The sequence below is a fragment of the Halyomorpha halys genome, unplaced genomic scaffold (genome assembly GCF_000696795.3).
Source record: "Halyomorpha halys isolate HHAL.00 unplaced genomic scaffold, Hhal_1.1 Scaffold71.1, whole genome shotgun sequence".
NCBI classification, from domain to species: Eukaryota; Metazoa; Arthropoda; class Insecta; order Hemiptera; family Pentatomidae; genus Halyomorpha; species Halyomorpha halys.
Window position 1 is genome coordinate 1,828,424 of NW_027107476.1, and position 24,591 is coordinate 1,853,014.

General features: G+C 29.0%; 2 protein-coding genes across 3 annotated transcripts in view; one reads left to right on the plus strand and one right to left on the minus strand.

Annotated features, from left to right (window-relative positions):
• LOC106692768 (uncharacterized) overlaps nucleotides 1-24,591 on the minus strand; it is a gene marked incomplete at its 3' end in the record, with an annotated part of 123,865 nt that overhangs the window by 76,081 nt on the left and 23,193 nt on the right.
• The window catches only part of LOC106692769 (glypican-6), a 228,241-nt gene continuing 209,796 nt past the window's right edge, over nucleotides 6,147-24,591 (plus strand). The window contains exon 1 of the mRNA XM_014438902.2: nucleotides 6,147-6,494. Coding sequence (XP_014294388.1) covers nucleotides 6,326-6,494 — 169 coding nt within the window. The 5' untranslated portion in view covers nucleotides 6,147-6,325. The remainder of the gene's footprint in view (nucleotides 6,495-24,591) is intronic.

Sequence of the window (24,591 nt, forward strand, 5' to 3'; positions counted from 1 at the left end):
TTCATTTTTTTTATTGATACTAAATTACATTGACAAATAGTAAATAGATATACCTTCAATTTATAGATTAATCTATTTCTACCCAATATTTCGAGAACACAACATTAATTTAAATATGCATTCCCAAAGTCAGACCCTATTATTTTTGCTGTATCTTTATTTTATCTTCTTTATCGATATAAAAAAAATATTTTTTACCAGAGGTACTATGTTTTTTGGGGACTATAATTTTTAGAAATACTCATTTTAGAGCTTGTTTTTTATTGTTAAAATATTTTAAAATTTTTAAAGATTTACTTTTGTCAGTGACCAAGTTTTATGGCTGAAGGCCTCAATTAATTTCATTCAATATGCCTCTAATTCAGTTTCTTTATTAAAGACTAAAATTAGTTTTTCACCCTTAGAACAATATAGTTCATAGTCTTGGTCTTCTTCAAAATGTTCTTCTCGATCTACTGTCTAGTTGATGTTGATAGTCCATAGTTAGTCACCACATCTTATATGTTTTGGAAGTGTCTTTTTCATTATAGGATTGTAAAATGACAATTACCTGATTGTAAATATGGCTACAAATAGTGTCTTCCTGAAAGTAATCGCAGAAATGATTAGAGGTATTATAGAACACCATAACAAAAAATATCTCACCCTCAGTATGATATAAAATTTTCTGCTTAACATTGTGAAAATGCAAAATTTTATTCTAGTTATCTGGACCACTTGAAATGAAATAATCAATTATTGCACTTAAGATAGGGCACCAGGAACTCATTTTCAATAGAAAACCAAAATATTTTAAATGGAAGATGGTCTGGATACGGTCAAATAAAAACATCCTCTTCTTCTTTCTCCTCTTCCCTAGAGCCTTTCAGATTGGAGGTGCCTCTGTCGAGGCAAACCAAGCCTCTCAATCTCGTGCCAGCACCCTCATGGCATCCCAGCTTCTCACTCACCGCATCGTAATTGATGGGTCTGTTCAAGTCCGAGGCAATTTAAATTTCTCTGAATCACTTATATTCAACTACGGGTTTGTAGAAGAGGCCCGTTTCCTTTGAGTAACTGGCCTCCTGAATATTTAAGGGTGGTGGGGTTACACCCCCCAGCACTGGGTACCTGTTGATCTATGGGTCCTTATTCGTTATATTCAGACCACCCCTCCTAGCAGAGATCCCCCATCCACTACCCGGGGGACGCACTCCCTAGTGGACAGGTTCTCAAGAGCAAATAAAAACTCAAATAGTGATATAAACTATTTATATTGAGCCAACGTTTCGCCCCACATTGCTTAGCTTCATCATGTAAAAAGATACAAATACTGGAATGATGTAAACATATAGAATGAAATGTAAAAATTAAACAGGAATAATAAAAGGTTATCGACAATATATTTATTGACAAGAAATATAATGTCCATAACCCTATTATAGTGTGTATAATATTTAGCAATGTATTTTCTATAACCTTTTATTATTGTTATTTAATATTTACATTTCATTGTATGCCTTTTAATTTTTCATTTACTTTTTTTATTTATGTTTACATATTAACATAAATGTAAACATAAATAAAAAAAGTAAATGAAAAATTTAAACATAAGTAACTTATTATGTAAACAGTCATCATTAAAGTGTTTGTATCTTTTTTAGCCCTGCAATGTGGGGCAAAACGTTGGCTCTATATAAATAGTTTGAGTTTTTATTTGACCTTACCTGGACCATCTTCCATTTATTATTACACACGGTCAATCAGCGATCTTCCAGTTTGTGCTAAAAATATTTAAATTTTTTATAAGTTGGGAACAAATAAACAAAGGGTTAAATTAATGTTTAATGAATGCTATGCATGAATTGTACGTTAGACTTAAGTTTATTAAAATTACTTTTTTAAATATGCCACTATCAAAGCAAAGCTGCAATATGTAAATGTAAATAATAGCTCCTCACATTATCAGTTATAACTGGTTCTTATGTTTATTCTTAAATAACTTTAGTTGGAGACTTTATTTCGAGAGACGGAATATATTTAAATATTTATTTTGGTATGTGTAATGATTAAGAACTGAATGTTTACAAAATGTACATTTTCCTGATCTTACATGATGAGTATGTAATTATTTATTATTACTGATTTATCATTTGTGGCAGATTTATATAATACGCTATAAACAAATAAAACAGTTTTAAACTATTAATAATAGGACATTACTTTTAAATACGATAAAAATTTTAAAAGATACTTTATTTTCTTCAATTCAAGTCAACTATACCAGAATTTATAAACAAGCAAAAACCAGATGTAGTATATTGACTGATGTTAGTTATAGATATTTTCAAAAGAGAGCAGGGCAAGCGGTCTTTACTGATATATGTATTCAAAACAAGTTAGGTAGATTGTTAGTTAGCTACTTATATTATTTGATTATCAATTTCAAGATAATTTCCCTTTATTTTAGAATATATAAATGATCAATTCATTATTTCTTACATTTTTTTTACTTCGAAGTTTATTCATACCAGGAGTACGCTTTGTAATGAATTGGCGGGCTAGTTGATGGCGGCTGTGTTCTGAAAATATTTTGTAGAATTGTTCGTTCTAGTTTGTTGTACTGTCCTGAATCAATGAAAATTACTAAATCAAGTTTCTAGGCTCTTCGAAATGATAAAACTATGGAGTAGAGTATATTTATGACTTTTCCAAATAATATTTTTAAGTGAATTTCTTTATTTTTCTGAAGTAGTGTCCAATCAAAGATTTTCAGGTGAGTTGTTATATGTATTGTATAAAACATGAAATCAAATAACAGTCTATTAATATTCTTGAATAACCTTTATTTGTGTTTTAAAATGGAAATGAAATTTATATGAATTCATTGATTTATGAATATTTTTAACGATAATTGTTTGATTATACAAATTTTTAAAAAGAAACCACCGTTTCTTTTTTATTTTTCTCATTTGATAAGTATATACAATATGTATGAGTATTTATCATTAGGAACGTCTCTGCTTTGTTTCGTTAGTGGTACAACTTAAAAGGTAAGGGTTTTGTTGTATCTTGTATTGGACTGTTACAAAAATAGTTTAGTACCTTAAGGATAGGTTCTACGATGGCAATGATAGAGACAACTGTCGCAGATACTACCATCATGTACAATTAACATGTACTTCCCTGGGAGTACTGTCGCACTATCAGGATTTGCTTGATGGAATGGATGGCAGGAAACGCTTTGGAAGCGTTCCTTTTCCGTGCTGAAATGTCACAACCTGATTGACTATGGCTAAAATCTTTTTTTTGTTTTTGGACTTAGGGGTCTCTTGAACGGATAGATCCATTGACAACCTCGTATCCAAAATTTGACCCGATTGAAATACTCTCCTGGCCTAGGTTGTAAAAGAAGTAAAAATATTTACTGATTTACTAATACTTTTATGAAATTATAATATTTTAAAAAAAAATATATATTATAAAAATTGTATTTCTGAAATTTCCAGTAGAATTCATTGAGTTTTTTTTAAAAATATAGTATATCATAATTAATAAAATGAATGAATGTTGGAATTTGTTGTAAGTACAGGACGTAGGTACTTGTATGCATCTACGTTTTTAGTTATACGAATTTTCGCTGAAGTAATACTAAATTTCGAGTAGCTCAACTACTTGGAGCAAAATTAGAGTAATATTTGTCCAGTTAATGAATGGGTTGTAGTCATACTAAACTACTTGAGATACTATAACCCAGGGATTTTTGTGTGAGGCAAAGATAGCAGCAGAGGAGTGAAGATCATGTGTTTGTTAAAATATTTTAAGTGAAAAATTGAAGATCATTAAATTTTCTACAAGAGTATACTTTTTTAAAAATTAATATCTGTTATAGTTTAAGAAATATGCGCTCGCCAAACATGTATGTTTGAAACATTTTTTTTCTCCATACTCATCATAGGTTTTTATATTTTGAAAGATCAAAACTAACCGCCTTTTCGTCATTATTAAACATTGCTTACCTTATTATAACTATATATTGATTTAGAAATCAATTCGAGTCGGAGATAACCGTTAGGCCACCAAGATAACCTATGACAAAATCTCTCCTTACTATATTTCTGATTATTGGATTGTTAAAGAAGACTATTATTGCTATATTTTCGTGTTTCTATGGTTGTTATGACAATAATAAAAACGTCATGACTATCGTCATACTAACCAATAAATTTGTGACGTGACAGCCGTGTGGGTTGGGGCGTAGTTCCCAGTGTGCTCGGTTCAGAACGTTGTTGGTTGGTTCGATTGGCACCTGGGGCAGTTTATATTTATTTTTCGGTGGGCCCGAAAAATAAGTCTTGACACTACCACCATGGTTAGTACGCGGCGGAAATTGAGGTAGCCGCCAGGGCTAGGCGAAATGGACCAGGAGGCCCACTTGCCGGACTTGTTCTCCCCACCAAATACCAACCAATAAATTGATTGACAGTGATGTTTCAATATCTGTCAGTTGGAACAGACCTGATGAAGCTCTACAAAGTGGTGCGAAACGTCGACAAATAAATAGCTGTTAATTAGTTTTGTTATTTTTGACTGCAACTCTGACCATCTTCTTCATATTTGAAATTATACGGCAAATTATTTATAATACCTACTAAGCAATTTATTTAGCACTCTTAAATTGCATTTACATTTTTATTTTTGAGAAAAATAAATAGGTTTAGAATATAAATAGGTGGCAATATAAATAGGTTTCATTCTATTGTACAATGCTGACTTCGTATGATGGTCTTTAAAGATAGACTATACAGTTGTGTATTACCCAGCGAAAATAAGGAGATAAACTCGTTTGATGGGAGATCCTTTATATAAATGAACATATAAGGTATACAGAATATATATATATATAATTAATATTTTCCTGAGAAAAAAACTATACATACATAGAGAAAATTTGTGTTATTCTACATTTTATTTTTTCGTAAACTCCTTTATTATTATATTTGGTTAATACATACATATATACTACATGATATATGTATATCAGTGAAATATTGCCTTTGATTGCCTTGTGGCAATATAAAGTTATTTTACCCTACTTTGTAAATATCTGTTTTATAAGTTATTTTTTGGGAATTAGGTATAATTGTTTAAGTCATTTGAAATGCCATGGACGGAGAAAAAGAACTTAACTTTATTCTATTTGGAAACAATTTCCATGTAACATTTTTTAATTCAAAAAAGTTTTACAAAGAAAGTCGAAACCTCGACCTTTGTCCCATTGTCAGGATTTATGCTCGAACTAATAAATATTATAAATATTATTATATTAGCATCTAGTTGCATAATACCTTACAAAAAAACAATCATTTGTTTAATTAATTTTCTCTGATTACTAAATTTACCATGTATTTTATCTTATAAATGTGCATCCTTGTTTCAATAAAACTAGACTCTCAACCCATCCTGTCACTCATAAAAATTTTGTCACAAATAAAGTAAAATTTATAATTGAAATACAAATATTGGGAGTATTTGAGTTTTACATTACAATGTTACAATGAGGTTTCGCAGGTTTAATTGGATTTCTGATTTGTCTACATTCTAATTATTTCTACCTATAATAATTAATTGATATATAATTATTTTTGTTTTAATTCTAATTTATGTAAAAAAAATATAATCATATATATAGAATTACTTTAGATGAGTTCACACATGAGTTTTATTTAAAATAACTTAAAAACTGCTGAAAGCATTAATAAATAATTTATTTTATATAAGTAACTTCTAATTTGATATGTTTAAATATTTTAAGTGTAGACGGAATTACATATTAGCTATTTTTAAGAGAAGTTATGAAGAATATACGATCCAGTTGGTACGGAAGATTTAATACAGTGACGTCTAGGCAACGGAGGGGAGAATAGTTTTTAAATTAACCATCCTCCTTGCAGATTAATAGATTTTTTTTTTTCGAAGGGTTATAAATTTGTTAGGTAGTAATATGTGAGTGGAAATTCCATTTATAGTATAACATACAAAACCCCTATAAGTGGACGGACAAGATAAAGTGGCCCTATTTATTAGCCTGTGGATCCAGATCCGAAGAGTGCCGAGCTGAGCCGAGGACAGCCGACGGCCCACCGGCTGGCTCAAGCAGACACATTCAGCATTCCTCCGTCAGCTGCTCTAGGGTGAGGTGGGGTCGCTTCAACCGGTTTTATTCTCGGTATGTCGGTCGCGTTATGAGTCTGCTCCTCCGGCTCTAGTAGTTTAGTAGTTAAAGGACTATAACTTATTACACTCAGTACTATTAAAGGAATTAGTTACCTATCGTTGCTTCAACATGCAGTGGACTCACGTGTTCGAAATGTGTGTTTGTATCATCGTTTGCCTCTTCTTCTTGGGTGTCATGAATCCTGTATCTTCGCTGCCAGAAGGTGTCAACTGCGACAATGTCAAGTATATGTTCGGACAGAAAGGTTTCGCCACTGACGTCCCCAAAATTTCTGGAGGTAAGCTGAATTATGTGATATTTGACCGAAGAATCTACCATTAAGTCATAAATTTTCTTGACTGTATATTTTTTTAATGTATTTTACTGCTATACTAATTATTGATTACTTAATTTTATTTTTTATTCAAGAAGAAAGTGTGTTTTTTTACTGTCATAGCTGTTATACTCGACAATTCTCTCACTTCGTTTAAATACAGCACTAGCAAAAATGACTAATTTTCTTTTATACTTCTTAAAAGAATATTTTTTATTAAAATGAAAAAAAAAATTAAATAAAAAAAAACCGCTATTGAAGATTAATGCCTTTTATAAAATACACTACTCTTAGTTTAGGAAATTATAGAAGTTAAACAACTTAATGATAAGAAATTTGAAGAAAAAAAATCTTCTAAAAGGATCCCGACATAGTCACTTAATAATTTCAAGCGTGCCACTAATTTTATTATAGCCTTTTTAATTGGTGCCTTCGGCATTCAGGCTTGACCTGTTACCTGCCCCATACCTGCTCGGCATAAAAAGCAGGTGATGTAGAGCTGTATAATTTACTTACATTAGTATTAAATATATTTCTTTATGTTGTATTATTATACCTATTAAAAATTCATTATGTATACATAAATAAATAAATATGTATTTTGAGTAAAGAGAGAGCGGGTACAAGAAATGTATGAAAATCGGTTGTTTCTTATTTCCTTCAACTCGGTAACTTTAACGCCCGCATAAGTCATTATCGTTTCCTTTCTCCAAACGCCAACCTTCAATTTATAAGAAATATTTTTAAATTATCTATATATTTATTTAGTCATTAAAAATTGGTTGTAATAAGGTTAGAAATAAAATTGATAATGCCATTTAGAGAGATGGAACGGTACTGCGGGAATATATAATGCATTTTTAATTAAAACTAACATTTCTTACATATGTAGTAATAAATTATTAAAATCTTTATAGCTTAATATACGTTTATGTCTGAAATAATTGCTTTGAGAAATAAATTAATCGTAAAGTACAATTATGAGAATCAAATTATGAAACTTACACTATTTAAGTATTGAATAAATAGTATTTTAATATTGAAAAAAAAAATTAAATAAGTTATTATATTGATAAGTACAGTCATATATTTAGTTTATTGAATCCATTTAGATTCAATTGTTACATATTTGATTATTTATTTCATACTTTTTAATATTGAAATATTAAATACATCAATATACAGACAAATAAAATCACTAACATTGTTTATTGGTCAATAAAACGTGATACGGCATTTTATAGATACGACATTGTCGGCAGAGCCCAGAGTGTTGAGCCCAAGATAAGATACGATTCTTCCTTTAATCAATACTACTGAAGTAAAAAAAAAGGATACATGAAAAACGGTTTAGATATGTAATCTACTGGCGTGAAAAGAAACATTACAATTTCTTTATCTTTTGAATTATCCAGGCTGCTCCATTATAGTTGCTGCTCAGTGTATTGGTTATTGTTCAGGATAACATATACCGACCACCTACAATTATGGATGATTTTAAAAATTTATTTTAGTATTGTCTATTAATTTTAATTATAAATATTTGTAGATTTTTTTAAAATTCTTCACTTATTAATTAAGTTAACATAATGTTTGACTATAGCGGAGAATATTATGTTCAACAGCTAAGGAAGTATGACAAAGAGAGATGCCTTTCAATTTTTAAAAATATTGAATTCATTCATAAAAAAAAAATTAAACTAAAGTATTGATCAGTTGATTTTCTTTTTTATAGTTTTCTAATATATCCTGTGGTTCTTTAATGAGTTTGTGAAGATCAATTAGCTGACTATATAATGTAATAATTGTTTATTTTTATTAATAATTTTGAGTATATAATCTGAATTATAGATTTTTTAAAATAATATTCTCAAAAAATCTATGAATACTTTAAAATTTGTTTTAAATAAAATGTTTAAAGGTTTGAATGTATAATAAATATATTATAAATAGTTTTGTTCTACACTTTTTTTGTTTTTCTGAAGTTTTAATTCTCTTTAATTATTTAATCTTTAAAATTGAATTATGTAAGTCATTGTAGTAACACTTGTTGAAATCTTATCTTAATAAGGAAAAAAATCGATGCCTATTAATACTTTATCAATATTTTGTAATAATAAACACATGTTATATACTATAATTCGAAATTCGCTCAGGTGAGAAATTGAATATGTATCTGTTAAAACTAACGATTTTTAAAAAGATTCCTATATTTTTATTTTGGAGTTGGAAAATATAGTTAGCAATATTTTTTTTTTATATTATTACACTATTTAAAATTAATTAATATTTAAAAAATGTTTTAATTTGAGAAAATTGACAAAAGAAGAGTATTTTAACAATTATGAGTTACAATCAAATAGGTGATTAATTTTTAAGGATGCTTAAATTTGTGACGAGTAAAATCTCATCAGATTTATTATGTTTCATCGAAAACTTATATTACCTACCACCAACAACATACAAACTAATTGCTTCATAATTTTCAGACACCTTTTTTTTAACGGATAAAGGTGGGTGGGGTAAGTGAGAACATCAAAACCAATATTGCTTCTTAAAAATTTATGAAATAGGTAGACTTAGGTTTAGGTATATAGCGAAGAAAAAGTGAACTTTATTTGAAAAATATTCTGTACCACGAAGGTAACTAAATTGCCTAACACGTTTCAATTTATTTATTTATCTATCTTGCTTATGAAGTAATTTATACATACAATTTTCCATTACATGATTAAATTAAATAGTCTTGTACAATTGAGAACTTTCATTATAAATAAACGATTTTTCTCCTTATTTTATTATTTATGAACATTTCAATAATATTTCACCAAATAAAATTATTATCTGAAAGATTCAGTAAATCTATTATGAGTCAATCATAGCAATTTCTGCATTAAACATTAAAAAAATAGTTTTTGATTTATTTAATTTTAAATTTTGCGCATATGGTATATAAAAAACAATTAATCAATACTTTAAAATTTGTATTATCTCACAATAATAAAAAAATGATTATTTAAACAAAATATAAAATAATAGGAAGAAAATTGTCAATTGTTTCAAACCTATTCATTTGTTTTTTTTTTCATGAATTTAAAAACCAAGAAAAAGATATTTGAAGCATTATTTTACAAAAACAAGTTTTACTTCAGTGTATATATAGTTTAATTTTTAAACATTCTTTAATTTCTCAAAATAGTAAAATATTAAACTCTTATTTTACTTGACTTAAATTAAATAGTTTTTGTTTTATTAATAAAAATAAGAGTTTACTAAAAAATTACTTTAACTTTTTATTTTTTAAAAAATCACTGAAATTAAAACATTTATTATTATCGTTTTAATATTAAATGTAATATTTTTTCAATAGTTTGAAAAATTAAATTTTTTTTATGTTGTCTCAATTTATATTTTTGAACCTTGTACTGTTATTGGTGTTAATTTGTATTATGAATCCCGGAATATATATATATTCATCTCAGATACAATTTCAATTATAATATTTTATTCTCGTACTCCTATCTTCTTTTTATTGCATTTTTCTGTTCTCGGTGATTACATTTTTTAATGGTTTAAAAGGAAGAATGGATGTAATCTCCTAGAAACGGATTCAATGTATTATGCCAATTTCTTGTACTCTTCGATAATTTCATATTATCCTGTTTTTATTCTATCTCTATAAAGTTAAATAATGTAATAATAATTGAACTCTGATCCTAGTTTATCAATTTTTACCATTTATATAAAATCTGTAGTATTTAAATTCCGGGTGAAAATTAAATCGCAGTTATAATTATAGTGATTATAACTGGAGTTTAAAACCATTATTATCTTTTAATTTCATTCACCTATCATCATCTCATGACTATATAAAAGGGATTGGTTTAAGAAAAACAATTTTACTACTTCATTATGACTGAAAGAATCTAATGGAATGCAAAGAGAGAGACCTGAATACCCTGACCGACATGTTTAAAAAAAAATGGTATTATTAGCCGAAGTAACTCGATGCCGTTGCAAAGCCACTAAGATATGCAGCTTTTTTCTTAAAAGTTTTTTTTCCCTCTTGGTGGCCTGTATGTTATTAGTAGGACGTGGCGCGGGCAGAGTGAAGAAGTGGTAGCGGAAATGGTATTGTGCTTTAGGAAAAGGGCTCCCATTGATATAGGTGGCCTAGCTCCCTCCAAATTAACCATTTAGCTCCAGGTAGAAAGGTCTAATACCCTTCACCTGCCCTCCTGTCTATCTCTTGTCCTCTTCTTGGTATTTCGTCTCCCATTTCCTAGGGTCATCCACCTCGGTACAAGGGATTAGGACGAAACGTTGAAATATTGGCCATAATTAAGGCAGAAAGACAGACACCTGTGGCCTCCGAAGAACCCAAGTTCTAAGGAAACTTTAAATATGTTTTCTGCGAATAGGCAAGCTTGTTTTCATGTTAGATATCGATTCAATGTTTTTGTTGCTACAACTCCATGTCTGGGGACGGCTATGATTACGAGGGACAAGTATTAGGGGTATTCATGACCTTTAGTTTAACATGTTAAATGGAGAAATATTTGCTTCTTTTACCATGTTAAAACGATATAACATGGTTGAGAGTCTGTTACTAGGCCTGCTGTATGTAAAATGACGACACGAAACAGTCCAGCTGAGCTCTTCACCTTTTTTTTTGTTGTGTTAACTTACTTGCTTAAATTGATTGTGGTAGTATTGTTTTGTTTGTTTTTAAAAATAATAAAGCAATGGATGACAATAGGGGTATTCATTATGTTGTGTTAAATGTAAAATGTTTTACATTTTAAATGTTATAAGTAAAGGATTGTGAGCAGTCCTATTTAAAGTTATGTTAAATGCATAAGAGATCCTAGGGGATTTTTCGAGCAACTTGTTTTATAACCTTTCCTTCCAAACCTTCATGTTATTGTTTACTTCTAAGTTTTGATTAAAATGAATTATTACGAATTAAATGTAATGAAAAGTGGAAGTTGATCTTCTAACTTGAGAGGAAGAGAGTCAAGATGAGCTAATTGACAACTGTCATTACATTATTATCATTGTCATCCATTTCTTTATTAGATTAAAAAACATAAAAATACAATACTGATACACAATCAAAACAACAACTACAAGCAAGTAACCTAACACAACAACAAACGAAATTGTGACTAGCTCAGCTGGTCTGTTGCATGACGTTATTTTCCATTTAGCAGACCTAGTAATGACCTGTTATATTGTTTTAATATGGTAAAAGAAGGTAACATGTTAAACTAAAGATCGTGAATAATCCTAATAATAATAATAATGCAATAACAGTTGTCTGGTAATCTTGATCAGTCAGCTCATCTTCCTCACAAGTTAGATGATCAACAAAGCACTCAGTAGCTAAACTTTCACATAACTTCTACTTTTCACTTAGTTCAGGAATGTTGTAATAAATTACTTTAATCAAAACTTATAAGTAAACAATGAACTGTAGTTTTGGAATGAAAAGTTATAAAACAAGTTACTCCAAAAATCCGCTAGGAGCTCTTATGCATTCACCATTTAACATGACTTTAAATAGGGCTGCTCACAATCCTATACTTATAATATTTAACATGGTAAAACATTTTACATTTAACACAACATCATGAATAACCATATTGCCGTGAAAAACGTCCAGATCGAAACTTGATGTTTACTCTATTTTTTTTCCACTTCCACATTTTGAGGAGGGTAGAGATTTTTATTTAAGTTGAGCAAAAGTCATGGGATTCGACCAACAAGCAGTTTTAGATACTCCGTACGTATAAAGTGAAAACATGTCTGTAAAATTCTTTAAAAAGTCGGGAATTTCAATCATTACCAAAATTGGTATACACCATGTGAGTAGAAATTGACAAGAAAACTAATATAAACAAAATTCGTGAATTTTATTTATTGAATGGTTGGAATTGAATCAATGGAAATTGATCAAGATCAGGACATAGATCATTATCAACAAGAAAATTTTGATAAGAAACTGTTTAAGAAATGTTAGCATTTCGGCCCATGTTGTAGATTTCTTTAAAGCTGCAAACAACAAGTTAAAAATAATAGAAGTATATTAAATTATAGTAGATATTATAAAAAAAAAAGAATAATATTGTGTATAGTGTAAGAAAACATAAAATAAATTTATTCCATGGCGTCCCCATTCTACATTTACATCCCGTCACTTTGTCCAGTACCTAACACTCCAAGACTCATAATTTTCACTTTTCGCACATAACTTTTAATTTGCATATTCACACATAATTTTCATTCCACCTTCATCGGTTTGCCCTTGATTATAGAATTATTTTTTTTTTTTTTATTACTATTTATTTTCATGAATACAAGAATAAGCAAAAAATAGTATATGGAAAATTTTTTTTTATTTAAATAAAAATATCATCATTGAAAAGAGAATTTTTATTTAATAATTTTGTCTAAACTGTTTGGACAACTTTAATTTTTCAAAGGGAATTTATAAATTTCGTTTCACAGCTATATCTATGGTAACTTTATACGGAAGATATCATAGTCTAAACGGATCACTTCGCTGTTGGCTGAAGAATGCTCTGGGTGTTGCTTTCTCCATATTTGTCCGTGTCACTTTTTTTTAAATACAGCTCATTCTGCAATTAAAAATATAATTGCGAGGATTAAAATTCCTGATCAGACTAAGATTCGGAGAGGCTGTCTGTAAGCATTAAAACCACTTCTATGTGAAACATGCAGTTCATTTCTAACTCAGAAGTTCATTGACTCAATATTGTGACACCTGAACAAAACGGTGCACGAAGCTCTTATAGACAATATTTCAAAAATAAAATAAATTTTGTATATTATATTTTGTTGTTTATTGAATATAATGGAATTCTTAAAAAATATATAAATTACTCATTTAATTTAATAATATATAGCAAATAAAAAAAATCTGGTCAGTTGAAAAAACAAAGTTTTGTTTGTTTCATCGTTTTTGCGTACTTATACTTTTTTTTCAGCATGAATAATGAATGTGTTATAACCAAATAAAACAATTTTTATGTTTTCAAAAGTTATTTTTTAGCCGCATCTTTGGTATGTGGCATGCCAATGACTGTGCCCTGTTTTCGTATAGAAAATTGTTTTTCTATACAAATAAAAACACAATTGTCTACACAAATAAAAAAAACAATTTTTTTTTATGATATAGTTGTGTAAAATCCCAAAAAGGGATATAATTTAATATTTAAAAAAAAACTAATTCTTTAGAATTAAAGAGAAATATTGTCGAACAGTTTCTAAAAATCCCAATGGCATTAAAAAATATCACAGAAATTCATTATAACTATATTCTGAAATGGAAATAAAGTGAATAGCATTTATAACTGGTAGCGAAAACATTAAAATCACATTTAAATAATTTATCTCCTCTTTTGATCGCGTTTAAAACCATTAATAGATAATTCATCATCGCTTATACCTTTGTCTCTAATTCTATTGCTCCATTAAAGAGGGTAGGGGAGAAAAAAAAAGAAAAATGCTTTAATGCACATCAGAGAGTTCGGACTGGAAATGATTTGTGTATGAATACAACGACGAAGAATGGTTGAATGGCTTACTTTGAATGGGCAGTAGTGTATAGGAGGCTTCAGAGTTGGGGGCATCTAAACTAATTATTTCTTCCAGTGGGTCTGAATACAAACACGGACGTATATATTTAGTTATTTTTTAGTCGTGCTTACATAAAAAAAAATCAAGGAAAAGCTCCTGTTGTGTCTATTTTAGTGGTTCTATTGACATTGAGCACACTTATTTTCTAAAAAAAAAAAAAAAATATTTGGACCATAAAATTAGAGATTTTTTTCTGGACTATGGTTACCCCAGTGTATATATATATTAATGTAAATATACCTTCAATTATGTATACATTTATATAAAATAAGATATTATAAAACATTAGTGATCAGTTCCATGTTTATTATAAAACATTTAATAACCCTTTGACCCTTGATAATGACCCTGATGGCTTTAACGGGAGACAAAATAAATAAAACATGATGGAATATGTATTAACCCCTAGTGCGACTGGTGACACTGCGATCTAATTTATTTATTTTTTATGTTGTTTAGTCAAATTAAATGTATTCTTTAGTAGCAGAAGATTATCAATATCATTGCACATGCCTGCCTTTCAATATTTTTTTTTGGAAACAGCAGGATTGCACATTTGCTATAATATTTGTCCAGCAGAGTGGCTAATAATTAATTTTTTAAATTTCTATAATTGCATGATTATAGGAAAATTATTTCGACTAATCACTCTATCTATGATTTTGGCCATTAACTGGTTAAAGCCGCCATCTATTCATCAAAGGATAGTTTAAAAAACAAATTCTTACTATCATTATTTTTTCAATTATTTTTTTGCCACATTTTTGGTTTTGTGGGATATCAGCAACACCAGGCTTTGTAATCGGGAAATAAATATTTTAATTTGGTTTTAAATATAGATATGTATAAGTCCTAAAAGAGGCTTAAATTAACAGTTAGAATTTATTTAGAATCATCCAGTTATATGTTTTTGAAAAGCTAATTCTTTAGAATTACAAGAGGAATATTGACGAAATACTCCAATGGTATTAACAAATATTTTCCTATTAAATGTATACTTATGTATAATTTTTTTATTTTATATTTAAAGTAATTTAAAGCTCCATTAAATAGTATTGTATGTTTTAAATATAACCCCTTACAGAGCTCCGGTGACTGGCCGGCTCTATGTGGGGCGGATTCCCCTGACAATGGGGCACCAGGCGGAGACTGATTGCCTGAGGACGGGAATAAAGACTTCATTATCATATGTATTGGACAACGGGGGCAACCCTTCCTATTCTACTGTAATTACAATAGAAGTTTAACGGAATTTTTGCTTAGCACAAGCGCACAAGAGATAAGTTCATTAGAAAATCACATTCCTGACTACCTAATTCGACATCTACATGTTATTTAATCTTCGTCTTATTGAATAGTTAAATATGTTATAAATTCTTTATTGGTAGTTTTATTTATTATCATTTTTACTTTCACTTACCTATATGAAATATACAGTAAGGGTAAGGGGAACTAGCCGGAAGAGCCGCCTTATAGAATCGATTAACCGCATTTTTATATTTTCTTGAAAACGCCTCTAAAGATTTTGATTTAATCTCAAATAGGTCATATTCTCATTAAAATAGTTTAAACTTGAATGCTGATTTTAAAAAAAAAACTCTTTAAAGTACCTTTTATTCTGTCTATTTGAAATAATTAATCATTTCTCATTTTTAGCAGTAATAAACAATCAATAAATACAAAATATAAAGAATTTGATGAATAAGTACAGGCGCAAAAATGGAAAAATAGAGACCAAGATTGGAATCGGAAAAATCTGAGATTGGCCGATCTCTCCAGATAGCATTCGTATTTACTCGGCATAGTTATCATTTGTTAAACTGTTGTATTGTTGGCAGGAACAAAGTTGATATTATTTTTTCTCTGGTTGTTCGAGGAACACTATTTGTTCTTCAGAATTCGTAAAAAGTTTACAACAAAGCTTTTGTTAAAGTTACATTTAATTTTAATTTCGTTTATTTATTTTTTTTTTTTATAAGTTAGATTCGAATACAAAAAGACCAGAACGAATATTGCTAAAAATTTCATCCGAGAAATAAAAATTCTAATACTACGGTCAGAGAAAGAGCCGCATTCTTCTGTATCGCTATAAGGTAGGGCGAGCCACAAAGAGTGAGAATTCCTTTCCAACCTCCCTCCGGTAGGACTTGGACACCTTAAAATTCCACGATTTTACAGTGTTCATTTTGGGGCACTAAGGAACGGTATTTCGGAATTAGTTAAGAGCATTAACATGCCTGATTATTTGATGGATTTATAGACGTTCATTAAATAATCTTTTCAGGTAATGAAACGTTTCGAATTATTTGGGTATTTAAATTGTAATTTACCATTAGCAAAGCAATTATTTCGAATCATTTTATTTTATTTGGAATGTTAGTTGCACCAGCCAAGTTCTTGGTACTTAGATCCCAGGATATTCTTGATAATACAATTTTAATTAATTGATTAAATAGATTCAATAAATAAATTGAAATTTATAGTTCGGTTAGTTGTGAATTTTCAAATATTTTGCAATAATAATTAATTATCACGGCAGAATGTGATATTTTAATGCAAATAAAAATTTTTTTTTAGTATATTTAATTTAATTGTCCGTGATTGTTATTTTCTTTTATCACTATTATTGAAGACTGGGAATAAAAGTATTTTAAATCCTTTATTTATTTTGTATTTGTAATTATGTTGAATAAAATAATGATAATAATTTAATGTTACCTGGGAATAAATCATCTATGTAAGTAATTTTATGTTATTATACGTTTCATAACAAAATTTTCAGACATTTTTGTGGCGAGTGGGTAGGAGGATGGAGATAAAAATAAATAAACAAATATTTCATATTTAATTCTCTCGCCGTTATAATGGTTTCGAGAAGTTTGTAACCTTTTCGAAACCATTAAACGATTAAGTTGTAGATAAATTTGGTTCTGAGAAAATATTGCTTGATTTTACGTGATTTTTTCTTTTCTTTTTTTATTGGAAAATAAAGTATTTTAAATATTTGTTAAATAAAATAATGATAATAATTTTGAATGAACAAGAAATAAATTATCTATGTAAGTTATTTTTACGTTATTATACGTTTCAGCAAATATATCAATCTTTTTTTATGACCGGTGGGGAAGAAAGTTTGGAAATAAAAATATTTAAAAACAAATATTTTAATTCTTCGCTCTTGCTGTTAGTAAGGGATTATTACGGAAGTAATAAAAAAAAATTATATTAACAAAATGTAACCCAATACATAAATTAAAAAAAACAAAACATGATCAGCTGATTTCTGTTATTACGATCATATTTCCCTATCTTTTTTGTATTGAAAACTGATGAGAATTAATTGTTTAATTAATGCTTAAAAACCATTGATGTGATGGAAGAAAATGAAAAAAAAAAACTCCCAAAAGGAGGTGCATTAAAAGTGCTCATTTCACATGAAACATTTTCAACCTTTCGACTTCATTTTGAGATGGTTGTTGATTTCATATTTACTCCTATAAATTGTAAAAGAACTTATAAAAATATATAACGTGAAATCATTTCATAGATAAAAATATGAAAGTTTCGAAATGCGTCATTGTTATATCCTGATGCTTGAAGCACCACACTAATTTGCTCTTGTTTCTATAAAAATGCAATTATAAAAATAAATAAATAATAATTATTAGATTTTTCAAATAGTGGGTATTCATTTTATAATTGGCTTGGTTTCTCATGTAAATACTAGAATTATCCACTATTTGTTTTGATAAATGCGAATTAACCAATTTAATCTACCTCTCTATCCTAAATATTGACAAAACTAGAAACTAGCTCAAGACAAAGAAACTTGCTTTTTGCATAATTTACTTTTATGAATTGCTCGCTTATTAGTGATAAAGGTAATTAATCACGTGGTAGGTTATTTCTTAGTATTGTTTGGGTGTGGTCTTTGTCTTCCTGTACGTTTTACTAAAATATACACTAATTTTCTTTTTTTAACATTACTACAAATTCACGCGTTCATGTGAATTATACTGGTAGATTTATTTGGTGTAATTATCAGCATAACAATTATATCGTTGTAATTCTAAGCTCCTTTAGATAATGCGGAACATTTATATCATAGATGCTTACAGAATTAAAACAGCCTAGGGCTGGGGGTAATCGGGATGTGAAGGCCAAAACACTGCTTTGTATTCTGGGCTTTTCGTATGAGATATTGATTATGTAGGAGCTTTTGAGGGTGTTGGGCATTTTAATTGCCTTAGCTATATCCACTGAATGCCAGTTTACTTTGCACTTATGTTTGTGACCAACTATCATACGTGGCCGACATAAGCTTAATGAGGCATGTTTAATTGATTTTTATGTTATAGTGTGACATGATTAATTCATTTTCACAACTTTAGAGTTACGTACTATGGTTTAAAAATAAATAAAAAAAATAAATTAAATGCTAATATACGACTTATTTATGTATATATTTATATGGCGATCAAATATACAAATTGGTTATCCAATATCTTAATTAAGTATCTATTAATTAAATGAAGAAGTCATTCTTATTAAGTGGACAAAATAATTTTATTACTATTACATTTTACGTGAGCTATAAATGATGTTTATTTACCTAGATATTTTGCTAATGGCTGGATATTAATTTATTTATTAAAGCTTAATTTAATTTCAGCGTTTTACGCAATTTATTCAACAATGCTTTCTCATATTTTTTATTAGTATCCTAAAATTAGATTAAATTATATTATTTTAATTAAAACTTATTTACTTGCAAAAAATATAGCAATTTATTAATTATTTCTAGAATAATTAGTATGCTAATTAGAAAGTTTTGTTTAAACCTATCTATAATACAGGCTGTATACAGAGAAATTCAATGTAGAATATTTTTTCTACATTAAGGTGCTCAGAAAATTTTAAAAGTTTTTTAATAGAATGCTATTTATACTTATAGTCTCGGTGAATAAGTAGTAGTAAAAATTTTAGCTACTCAGTGAAGAAGTTTGAAAGTTTGATAACTTTCCGAAAATCGCCCTTTTGAGGTTTTAAGAAAAAAAGTTGTAATTTCACATTGCGATATCTCCCCATCACTTTTTATACATTACATAGAAGTCAGCTTTTTACGGCCCATTTGTGAACTTAACTCGTTTTTCTTTTAAGTCGAGTTTAAAAAAAAAAAAAAACTTTTTCACCGAGGACAAGGGCATATTGCATAAATTACAAAATGTGTGTCTTCATACTTTGTCATAATGTCCTTCTGTTAGTTTTTAACGGAATTATCTATTAAAAAAAATTTAATTTGAATCAAAATGATTAAAGGAAATAAAAATTGAAACAATTTGATCCCACGTTTTTTTTCTATATAAAATGTGTAAATAAGAAATGCACATTCATTTTACATTCTAGTGACGTTGCAATCTTTGTATTGACCATTTTAAACTTTGGGATGTACCTACAGTATTTTTTTTTTTTTTTTTTTGTGGTAATGTTAATATCTTGTAAAAATATCATAAATATCAATAATGAACACATATTATTATTAAAAATATAAATTAAATTTTTTTAGATCTCTAAATAAAATTTATTTACTTGTTTGTTTGGTTGTTTGTTAGTATTCTAATATTGCTAATATTCATAAATTTTGTTTATTTTTTAATTTGATTATTTTATTTATTTTCCTTCCGATCAAGTTATATTTGTGTCAGTAAATTTTGTGATAACTTCCTTATCTAAGTTAATAAAAAAATTTATCTTGTTATTAATTTTCTCTAGTACAACACTATGAGAATATATTGTTTTCTTCACAAATCATTTTTCAATCTCGTCTATCTTAATCTAGTTTGCAATGAACTTTATTTTTCAGCCCAGCGGATTTCCTATTTGAATACTACATTTATAATAGTAAATACTTAAATAAAAATCTTTTTGTAACGCAATAATCACATTAATCTTCATACCTTAATTAATAATTCATCATAGAACTTTTTTATTTTCTATTATTTTTATATTTGAATCTACTTTTTCTTGTTAATATTAAGATCTTTTTGCCTATATCAACATGTTTGGACCAGCGAAGACCATAGCTTAGAAGCGTTCTTAAAACACTATGTGATGAATTACCTCTATCAACTATGTATTTTATACCAAGAAGGATCTCTCGTAAGGAGTAGAGGGAACATTAATTTGTTTCACCATACCTAACCGGGACTGGTACCGAGCAGCTGAAAATGCAAACACGTTCCGACCTTCTTTTTTTTCCCCGTTTCGGCGAGCTTTCTTAATCAGGGAGGAAGGGATAGTACTCGAAGGAAATAAAAGGACAGAGCTGAGAAGATGTAAGGAAGAAGACGTCTGGAGGGCTGAGGCCGGACCACCTCTGGAATGCGGTTCCACTCCCCACCTTGGGGCCCGCTCAAAAGAGTTCAATTATAAATCATTAGCTTGGTGTAGGTGGCTATTCTCCTATAGGCATAGTCTAATAGGCTTCTCCGGCTCTGGTAATTTGTTTCATAGGCGCTTTTTAACTAACCATTAAAAACCCTAGGTTTTTCTAGGGCTCTATATGATCAGGTTCGATTTGGTATGGGAGGAATTAATACCGGACTGGGGCTATGCAGTATTCAGCCAGTGGTTTCAAGTTTAAAAAATGGAATCGATTACTCATCTATTGAACGGATATCATTAAAAAAAAAATCAAGTTTTTCTTAATATTTATTTAATATTGATTTATTTTACTAGTTACGCAGAAGATAGCGTCTAACAGATTGTTTGTTTTAAATTTATATTACATGATTTGACAGCATACATATAATTTTAGGTAGATGTTCCGGGTGTCGGTCAAAAATGGTAATGAAATGAAATGAAAAAATAACTTTATTCTTGGACATATGTCTCCTAAGAATAAATACATGATTCATATAGTGAGATTTTTATCTGGCGAGCGTTTACAAATTATCAGATAGTAGAATGAAATTACATTGGTATATTGGCTTTACTACTGTTTATAATGTTAATCAATACCTGCCTGTTTATTTGATTACAAAGATGTGGCGGTTTGGTTATTCAATAAATGAAGGAATAGGTGTTGTTTAAAGGAGAGAATGGATGAGGACTGGCGAATGGAGATGGGAAGAGAATTCCAGAGGGAGGTTGCAGGTATGACGAAGGATTTGCCAGGATGTAACGAAAATAGCAGAACAACTATTTATTAGTAACCGACGTGTTGCCCCATCTTGCAGGGCTTTTTGACTGTATGTGATGCACGAATGCAAAAAGCTCGTACTGGTGGCATTCAAGAAAGGAACACAAATATTAGAAAACTATTTAGTGGAAACCGACTTTGCAGGGGTTCATCAGGGCAAAATGAGAACAAGACAAACATTGTTAGATGTTTAATTTATAATCTTAAACACTTTCTTGAGACTGGTTAATTTTATTAAAATAAATAATTTAATTTCTATTAATTTTAGTATCAACACATTTTATTTTTCTTAAAAGTTTAAGCCAATCCGGCCATCCTCAGGGACAATCTACCACAAAACAGTTTTTATTACATGTATGATCCCTCAAAAATTTCAAATTACTTAACATTATTATTTATAATTTATCTTACCTTAAAACAATTTTGGAACTAAATGATTTAAAAACTTCACTTCGTGCATGCTATTATCCCCAGGTCAAAACAACAATTTCTATGAAACATTAAAACATTTTTTTTTTTTTTAAGCAGAGATATTAAGTAAAATTAATTTATGAAAAATATGGGATAATTTGAGTAATGAAATAAAGAGGAAAATTAACAAAAATGTTGTTATAATAAATAAGTTTAATGCTTGAACTGAGTGGAGGAAGGTTACAAGCATTGTTGTGATGTTTTAACAAATAGTGACTGTGATAAATGAATTTTAATTTTGGTTTTAATGTGAATATTGACTAATTAGGTAATTAGACATAATGTGGGATATACTTATTAACAAAAAAATATGTTATACCTCATGTTTTAATGTTTCATAGAAATTGTTGTTTTGACCTGGGAAGGATAGTGATTGAAGTGGAGTTTTTAAATCATTTAGTTCCAAAATTGTATTAAGGTAAGATAAATTATAAATAATAATGTTAAGTAATTTGGAATGTTTGAGGATCATACATGTAGTAGAACCTGTTTTGTAGTAAAATGTTCTCGAGGATGGCCGGATTGGCCGAAACGTCGGACTTTAAAGAAAAATAAAATTTGTTGAGACTAAAATGGATAGAAATTAAATTATTTATTTTAACATTATAAGATGTGATAATATACATATGATGTTGTAAAAGAAAAATTATGTAATAAAAAATTGACATAAGGAACATAGTAAAATATAGAAGGATAGAATACAAACTAAAATCAAGTACATTGTGGGAAGACTTGGGTAGGTTGTCATGTTTGTTTCAATCTGACGGCCCTAAAGAAGCCCTGCAAAGTGGGACAAAACGTTGTTAACAATAAATAGTTTTCTTCTACTATTTTGATACCTTTATTAACCGCCACCAAGACTATCTTCCCACAATGTACTTGGTTTTAGTCCATATTCTATCCTTCTATATTTTACTATGTTCCTTATGTCATTTTCTATTATATCATTTTTCTTTTACATCATATGTATATTATCACACCTTATAATGTTTGTCTTGTTCTCATTTTGTCTTGATGGAACCCTGCAAAGTCGGTTTCCACTAAAGTTTTCTAATATTTGTTTACCTTTCTTGAATGCCACCGGTACCTTACAGCTTTCCACTTTCATCACATACGGTCCTAATAATCTTTCAACATAAATATAATTGTATGGATATAAAGTTGATGAGCCTTTGGCTGGTTATTGATTAACTTTTACTTGAACATAATGCCCAGCCTAATCATAATTTTTCATATGTATGCACCATGCATGAATATTTCTTTTGTTCTGTCAACATATCGTTATACATAACAGAGCTTAGTTTCAATCGGAGGCGTGTCGTTCAAAATTGTATAATCCCAACGAAATTGTGATGTTTGAATCTGCTTTCAACATTTCACAAGATGACGAGACAGGCCGACTTGATACACGTGACGTTGACAGCTGGACATTAATGGTCTAATGCGAGAGTGACATTCACCACCTGTCAAATCCACACATTCCTTGACATATGTTTGACCTATTCAAGGTTCTGGATTTTTTGTTTGTTCCGCTTGATGGTTTTATTAATTTTGATTATTTAACTTTTACATTTTTATTGTTGATAATTTTAAATTACCATTTTTTTTAGTATGATTTCAATTTTTAAACGACCTCAGTTTTACTGGATAATGTATAATTTTAATCTTCGTGGAACAATCGCCTTGCTTTAGAGAGTGGTATTGAATGATCATCAAAAAGACAAATGAAACAGCATATCTTTGATTTGACTGCCATCTCCGAAGTTTTCAGACAGACACAAAAACGTTTAAAAAATTTAATTTTACCTTATTAAAGTGGGTTTTGTATGAAAATTATGCACTAATTAATGACATACAAGTAAGAAGAAAAATTATAATAAGAACTTTCGTAAAATATTGTGAATCTAACAGTTCTTTCTTGCGTGTTTACATACTTTTACCGACCAGATGTTGTTTAACATGGTACATTACGTCATCTTCGTCTGTCTAATTTTAGTTTATCACATACATAGTGCTTGTGATCGTTGTTAATCAAAATGACAAAGATTTATGATTTAATACGAGGAATTGCCATTCATCCGTCATTCAAATTTCTTTTTTTCTAGCCCATGATTGCTACTGAGGCTATATTGGGGAAAAATATCCGAAAGTTGGGTTTAGATGTAGGCTGCATCTGTATTATGTCAGCCCTATAAAATCCCAATGATTTATAAGTTTACTCTTATACACTTACACTCGATGCTTGATGTGGAATACTCTACTCTTCTTCAGAGCAAAATTGAAGCCAAAAAGTAGTGAAATTAGTCACACCCACCAGGGCTCAGGTTTACGTCAGGTTAATAGGAATGTTCGCCATTTCAATCTAAACTGAAACAGAAGGCAGCCGGTAACGTGCTACTACTCTGCCACGCCTCTGGAGTTCGTCATATAGCCCGCCAGTAATAGTGGGATGAAACTTATTAAGATTGCTCTATAATTGGGAGAATTCCATTTTCAAGGAATTCTTACAACGTTTACAACTTACAACTTGTGTCTGTATTTAAAAATGTACATAGTGTTATTTTATAATGTATGCGAAGTATTACTTTTGTGATTTCTTAAATTTTCTATTCTAAAAAATTAAGAAATTTATATTTCTTCGTTTGCTGTCGTCTTAGTGCTTTCCTTGTCATCCATTTAAAAGTCTTCTATTAATAAATTATATTACTTATTATGTTATATATTCTA